The 7,500-nt window shown below is 42.4% G+C and overlaps 1 protein-coding gene across 2 annotated transcripts in view; it reads left to right on the forward strand.

Moving 5' to 3' along the window:
• LOC143286043 (15-hydroxyprostaglandin dehydrogenase [NAD(+)]-like) overlaps positions 1-3,973 on the forward strand; it is a 107,842-nt gene extending 103,869 nt beyond the window's left edge. Inside the window, exon 8 of one of the 2 annotated variants that reach the window (XM_076593572.1) lies at positions 2,339-3,972. In XM_076593572.1, the coding sequence (XP_076449687.1) occupies positions 2,339-2,513 (175 nt within the window). In that variant the 3' untranslated portion in view covers positions 2,514-3,972. Of the gene's footprint in view, positions 1-2,338 lie in introns of both variants that reach the window. The other variant, XM_076593573.1, reaches the window with a different exon arrangement.
• The last annotated feature ends 3,527 nt before the right edge of the window (positions 3,974-7,500 follow it).

Below are 7,500 nucleotides of genomic sequence, written 5' to 3' on the forward strand. Positions count from 1 at the left end.
ACACACACACACACACACACACACACACACACACACACAAACACGAACAAACACGAACACGCGCGCGCGCACACACACGCAAAAACGGAAGACAATCGATTTTTTTTTTTTTTCAGAAAATACTGGGTGTATGGTTTACAGGCTTTGACATAGTAGACGGGAAATATCTACATTGACTGAAAATAACCCGTTTTTTCTTGACCCACACCTTTTCTTATTGTCACAGCGTTCTAAAATAGCAGCTGGTAATGGTCTTATCCGGAAATGAATCTAGGCCGTATGAAACGATACCGAATATTATTTTTGAAAGTATGTTTGACCTTCGTAACGGCCTCAGGGATATTTTCGAATAGAACTACATCACTACATAATTCCCTGCTTCACCTTTACATACTCCTGTCTGCTATATTTTTATTTCAAATATATCTCTTGTTCGTTGACATTGAATACTCTCGAGATTAAATTGACATTAAACTGAGACTGACATTATCAAAATTGATGATCTCATTGAGATTTCGAAGCAAATGTGCCAGAGAAATTGTTCTTTTTACAATCCAGATGTTTTGAAGTTGTTGCAGTTATCACTTTGTTTTATAATGTTTTATATAATATATACTTTCCTCATAATGTTGACATCAGCACAAGACCAAGACACTAGTTGATTGGTATGGGTCTTTGACGGGCGCAATAGCCGAGTGGTTAAAGCGTTGGACTTTCAATCTGAAGGTCCCGGGTTCGAATCACGGTGACGGCGCCTGGTGGGTAAAGGGTGGAGATTTTTACGATCTACCAGGTCAACATATGTGCAGTCCTGCTAGTGCCTGAACCCCCTTCGTGTGTATATGCAAGCAGAAGATCAAATACGCACGTTAAAGATCCTGTAATCCATGTCAGCGTTCGGTGGGTTATGGAAACAAGAACATACCCTGCATGCACACCCCCGAAAACGAGTATGGCTGCCTACATGGCGGGGTAAAAACGGTCATACACGTAAAAGCCCACTCGTGCGCATACGAGTGAACGCAGAAGAAGAAGAAGAAGAAGAAGAAGGTATGGGTCTTTAAAAAGGACCTGATGGTATTTAAAAAGGACCTAAATGCATTTAAAAAGGACCTAAGGGCATTTAAAAAGGACCTATCTTCGGTCAAAGACCATACTCTAAGCACTTTACAAACACCTATATATATATTTTTTTTCTTTTTTTCTGTTTGCTTTTTGCCGGGGACAACTCTTTGTTGCCGCCGGGGTTCTTTTACGTGCGCTAAGTACATATTGCACACGGGACCTCAGTTTATTGTCTCATCCGAACGACTTGCGTCCAGACCACCATTCAAGGTCTAGTGGAAGAAGATTCAGGCGCGTGAGAGATTCTGGCGAAGCCTTGCCCTAAGATTTTCTCGCTTCCTGGGCGCTCGCGTTATTACTTATACCACCGCACCTATCTGTCTATCTATCTATATATATGAAAAGTGGTTTCAGACTGAGCCCTCGTTACTCTCCCCTTGTCCGATGTGCGGTCATTCAAGGGAGGATGAGTTACATTTTTTGTTTAGTTGTAAAGCTTATGACGATATTCGAGAAAAATGTGTTGTATTTAAAACAAATTCAGCAAAGTATGAAGATATTTTTGGAGTGCTTAATTTAAATCAGGAAACTTCACTACAGTCACTTGCAAAATATATTGCAGAAGCGAATAACATGCGACGAAAAAAAACTCAACAATAATAAAATAGTATCAGGTGTTGCTCATTGTGAAAAGTGAAATCTGTGTTGTCACTCTCATATGGAAAATATTTATGTTATACATTTATATATGTTTTTGTTTTTATTTCTCACTACATGCCATTACTTTGAATGGATGGTCGAACTGCACTTTGTTGCACAGATTGATTGATTTCGTTTTGGTTTTGGTTTTCATCAATATTATTACTATTGATGCATGTTGTTATTTGTATTATGAACCCCCATGTCATTAGGGCTGTAAAGCTATTGACATTAAAGTGTTCAGTGTTCAGTGTTTAGTGTATCTATATATATATCTATCTATCTTAGATACGATATCACGAGTATACCAGACCCACGAGTCTACCTTTTAAAAGAGTCGAGTTTTTATGTTACTTTGTTATGACGACAATGACGATGATGCTGATGACGACGACGACGATAATAATGACGAATGTGGAGCTTATGGGATCATCATTGCCAAAATTATATTGTTCTAAATACCACAAAACTAATTTCAGTGTGTGTGTGTGTGTGTGTGTGTGTGTGTGTGTGTGTGTGTGTGTGTGCGTGCGTGCGTGCGTGCGTGTGCATGTGTTGTGCTGTCTTGGAACAGGGTGGAGGAGGTGGCGGAGGCGTTCTTCGACCTGGTGAAGGACCCTAGCAGGAACGGGGCCGTACTGGCCATGAGCAAACACTTAGGGCGTAACTTCCTGCGCTTTGAGGGCGACCCCCCACCCCAGTCCCCGCCTCCCGCTCCAGCTCCGGCTCCTTCCGCTGACTCTTCTTAGCTGGCTACCTCTGTGTCTGTCAGTCTCTGTGTGTGTGTGTGTGTGTGTGTATGTGTGTCCTTTGTTTTCTTTTGTGTCGGTTGTCTTTGTTGTGTCTATTTTCTTTGTGAGTGTAGCTGTTGTCTCTTCTTAGCTGGCTCCTTTTTTTCTCTCTCTGTGTGTGTCCTTTGTTCGTTTGTGTCTGTTGTCTTTGTCTGGTTTGTGTGTCTGTAGTCTCTTCTTAGCTAGCTCCTTTGTCTCTCTGTGTATGTCCTTTGTTCTGTTGCGTCTGTTGTCTATGTCTGTTGTGTCTGCTGTCTCTTCTTAGCTAGCTCCTTTGCCTCTGTGTGTGTGTTCTTTGTTCTGTTGTATCTGTTGCCTTTGTCTGTTGTCTCTTCGTATCTGGTTACCTTTGTGTCTCTGTGTGTGTCCTTTGTTCTGTTGCGTCTGTTGTCTATGTCTGTTGTCTCTTCTCAGCTAGCTCCTTTGTCTGCGTGTGTTCTTTGTTCTTTTATGTCTGTTGTCTTTGTCTGTTGTGTCTTCGTATCTGGTTACCTTTGTGTCTCTGTGTGTCCTTTGTTCTTTTATGTCTGTTGTCTTTGTCTGTTGTGTCTTCGTATCTGACTACCTTTGTGTCTCTGTGTGTCCTTTGTTCTGTTGTCTATGTCTGTAGTCTCTTCTTAGCTAGCTCCTTTGCCTCTGTGTGTGTGTTCTTTGTTCTTTTGTATCTGTTGTCTTTGTCTGTTGTCTCTTCGTATCTGACTACCTTTGTGTCTCTGTGTGTCCTTTGTTCTGTTGTGTCTGTTGTCTATGTCTGTTGTGTCTGTAGTCTCTTCTCAGCTAGCTCCTTTGTCTGTGTGTGTTCTTTGTTCTGTTGTATCTGTTGCCTTTGTCTGTTGTCTCTTCGTATCTGGCTACCTTTGTGTCTCTGTGTGTCCTTTGTTCTGTTGCGTCTGTTGTCTATGTCTGTTGTCTCTTCATAGCTAGCTCCTTTGCCTCTGTGTGTGTGTTCTTTGTTCTTTTGTATCTGTTGCCTTTGTCTGTTGTCTCTCCGTATCTGGCTGCCTTTGCGTCTGTGTGTGTCCTTTGTTCTGTTGGGTCTGTTGTCTATGTCTGTTGTGTCTGCTGTCTCTTCTTAGCTAGCTCCTTTGTGTCTATGTGTTCTTTGTTCGTTTGTGTCTGTTGGTTTTGTCTGTTGTGTCCTCTTTGATGGCTCTTTTGTCTGTGTGTGTGTCTTTTGTTGTTTGTGTCTGTTGTCTTTGTCTGTTGTCTGCTCTTAGCTAGCTCCTTTGTCTCCCTGTATCACCGGATGACAGAAGTTTTTGGAACCCAAGACCGAAAAAACAGGAGTCTGTGGAATTCAGGAGGGGAGGGGTGGTGGTGGGAGGGAGGGGGGCGGGGGAGCACAGACACAGACGGAGCTGTGAGCTGTGTCTTCTGTTCTGTTGACAGACGTGTGAATCGGGTTCCTGTATTCCCCTCTTACTACACCCCCACCCCCCTCGCCCCCTCCCCCCCCCACCCCCCCCCCACCTCCACGCTTCTCTCTCCATCCCCCACCCCACCCCACCTCCACCTTCATCCAGTCGCCTACTGTCTTTTGACAGACGCATAAGCTCCATGCTGTGCGCGGGGTCATGAACTCATGAATAAAATAAATACATGAATGAATTAAATTATAAGACCCCACCCCCCCCCCCCCCCCCCCCCCCACCCAAAAAAAAAAAAAAAAAAAAAAAATCTTCTTGTTGTCACCGACTCTGTCGACGTTCTATTGACACTTGACAAGGGGATTTTCCCGTTTTCAAATTACTTTTCCCTTTTTTTTTTTTTTTTTTTTTTTTTTTGTTCTTGTTTGTTCGCTTGCTTTAAGTTGATTCGATTTCATTCAAGAATTGAATTAAATTAAATCAAACTTCATTAATTTTTACTTTACTCATTTATTTTCATTTTGATTTATTTTTTGGTGCAGTTGTTCCACGAAGGAGTCTGATTTCCTTTAAGTCAAGACGTTAAGATAAAATGGAGATAATGATAATGATGACATTCTTCTTCATCATCTTCTTCTTTTTCTTTCGTCTCTTGTCTGAGTGGGTTGGAGAGTATAGTTTGGCGCGTTTTTTCTTTCAGTCTCTGTGTTTGTGTCCCACTATTTACATTTTGTATTTCTCTTTTTGTCACAACAGATTTCTCTGTGGAAAATTCGGGCTGTTCTCCCCAGGGGAGAGCTCGTCGCTACACTACAGCGCCACCCATTTTTTTTGTATTTTTTCCTACGTGCAGTTTTATTTGTTTTTTTCCTAACGAAGTAGATTTTTCTACAGAATTTTGCCAGGAGCAACACCTTTTGTCGCTTTGGGTTCTTTTACGTGCGCTAATTGCATGCTGCACACGGGACCTCGGTTTATCGTCTCATCCGAATGACTAGAGCACAAACCATCACTCAAGGTCTAGTGGAAGGAGAGAAAATATCAGCGGCTGAACCGTGATTCGAACCAGCGCGCTTAGATTCTCTCGCTTCCTAGACGGACGCGTTACCTCTAGGCCGTCACTCCTCATTGTTTGCATCACTCTATTGACTGTTTCTGTGCTCTCCGGTCCCAACTCCCGCTAAGTCTTCTTAGCTGAAGACACCCCCCCCCCCCAGACCCCCCCGCTCCCCCCCCCCCTCCCACACACACCCCTCCTTCCCCTCACCCCTGATGTCTGGAATTCTTCAGGGGATCAAGCAGCCACGTTGTCTCAAGGGCGGGATGTGGTGGTGGTGGTGTAGTGTCATTCGTAGAGTAACGTCCCTGGATGCTGACTTGATGTCTTGAAGCTAGGAGTTCGTTGTTGTCTCCCATCATTCGACCTCTCTTTTGTTAACCTTCACTCCTCCTTCTGCTTCTTCTCACCGCTTCCAGGCCCCACCTCTCTCTCTTCCTCTCCGCCCCCCCCCCCTCTCTCTCTCTCTGAAACTGTCCTTCAGTGACTAAGATTTTGTAACCACCCTCAATGACAGAGGTCTGGGGCCTATTCATGAAACTAGAGTTCAGAGGTCTCTCTCTGAGATATTCAGCTTCAGATTCAGATGGTTTAATGTGTTTCGGCCATAGGCATACATACACATCAGGGAAGGGGAAGAGGGAGGGGGGAAGAGGGAGTGGGTAATCCAACAGTTCATATACAGACTATGTAGTAAAATCATTTTAAACACAGTATGTACGAACTTTTTTTTTTTTCTTCTTGAGGTCATTTTCCAGATTGAGTATAATGTTAATTCACTGCACGTCATACATTCTAAACTACCAGTAACACTGGCATTCAGGGAGAGAGAGAGAGGGAGAGAGAGAGAGAGCTTGTGCGCTTGCATCTCTTTCATACTCTTTCTCTACATACTCACTCTCCCCGACCCCATACCACCACCACCCTCTCTCTCTTTCTTACTCTCCTCTTTGTCCCTCCCATTTTATTTTATTTTATTTCTATTTATTTATTTATTTATTTGTTTATCTATTTATTTATAGTTTAAAAAATATAATTTATAATAATAATAATAATAATAATAATAATAATAATAATAATAATATTATCATTATTATCATTTTTTTTCTCAAGGCCTGACTAAGCGCGTTGGGTTACGCTGCTGGTCAGGCATCTGCTTGGCAGATGTGGGGTAGCGTATATGGATTTGACCGAACGCAGTGAGGCCTCCTTGAGCTACTGATACTGTCCCTCCCCCGCACCCTCTCCTGTCTCCCCCCCCCTCTTTCCCCCTCCCTCTCTCTTCCCCCTCTCTCTTTCTCCCCACCCTCCTCTCTCTCTAACTCTCCCTCTTCTCTCTCCACGTATAACATTCACAGCATAGCTTTGTTTCAACAGATCACAAAATCAACAACTAGAAAAAAACAAACCCAGACTACAAGAAAGAGAGACAAAGAAAATGAGTGAGAGACTGAGACAGTGAAAGAAAAAACAACAAAAAAAAAAACAAAAACAACTACACCACAAAACATGTCAAAATAATGTCACATTAATGATCTAACCTCGACGGGCGCAACAGCCGAATGGTTAAAGCGTTGGATTTTCAATCTGAAGGTCCCGGGTTCGAATCACGGTGACGGCGCCTGGTGGGTAAAGGGTGGAGAATTTTACGATCTCCCAGGTCAACATATGTGCAGACCTGCTAGTGCCTGAACCCCCTTCGTGTGTATACGTAAGCAGAAGATCAAGTACGCACGTTAAAGGTCCTGTAATCCATGTCAGCGTTCGGTGGGTTATGGAAACAAGAACATACCCAGCATGCACACCCCCGAAAGCGGAGTATGGCTGCCTACATGGCGGGTTAAAAACGGTCATACACGTAAAAGCCCACTCGCGTATATACGAGTGAACGTGAGAGTTGCAGCCCACGAACGCAGAAGAAGAAGTAGAAGATCTAACCTCACTGTTGAAGAGAGAGAGGCTTTCGTTGTAATGTTTCTTATTTATTTTTTTTATTTTTATTTTTTGGTTTTATTTCTGATTGTTCCTCTTCCCCTTTATCTTCTTGTTTAAAAACTCTGTTAATTATTCCATACTAATGAGCAGCAAATATGTGTGTGTTTTTTTGTTTTTTGTGTGTGTGTTTTTCTCTTTGTATGTGTATCTAAATAGTCGGATTGTAAGTATGTACATGTGAATTCATACTGCACGTTTTGTTTGCACACAGTACGTAAATGTTAGCTGACACAGTTCACTGCAGGGGAATATGTATTTGTATGTAACACTTTTGCTTTCATTATGATATAATTTTATCTTATGGATACAAATCAGGTGATAAGTGTAAGTGATTATTTATCCACGTTTATAGATGTGTGTATCTGTGTATACATGAATACGTACGTCTGTATCCATCCAAATGTATATGTATTTCCAGTCATGCACGCATACTTGTATCCGTCTGTGTATCCACCTGTTTATAACACTATCTCTTCGTTTATCTGTTAATCATTTCTGATTTCCATGGTATGGAATGGATGGCATT

This window comes from Babylonia areolata, chromosome 9, assembly GCF_041734735.1.
Source record: "Babylonia areolata isolate BAREFJ2019XMU chromosome 9, ASM4173473v1, whole genome shotgun sequence".
In the NCBI taxonomy this organism is placed as follows: domain Eukaryota; kingdom Metazoa; phylum Mollusca; class Gastropoda; order Neogastropoda; family Buccinidae; genus Babylonia; species Babylonia areolata.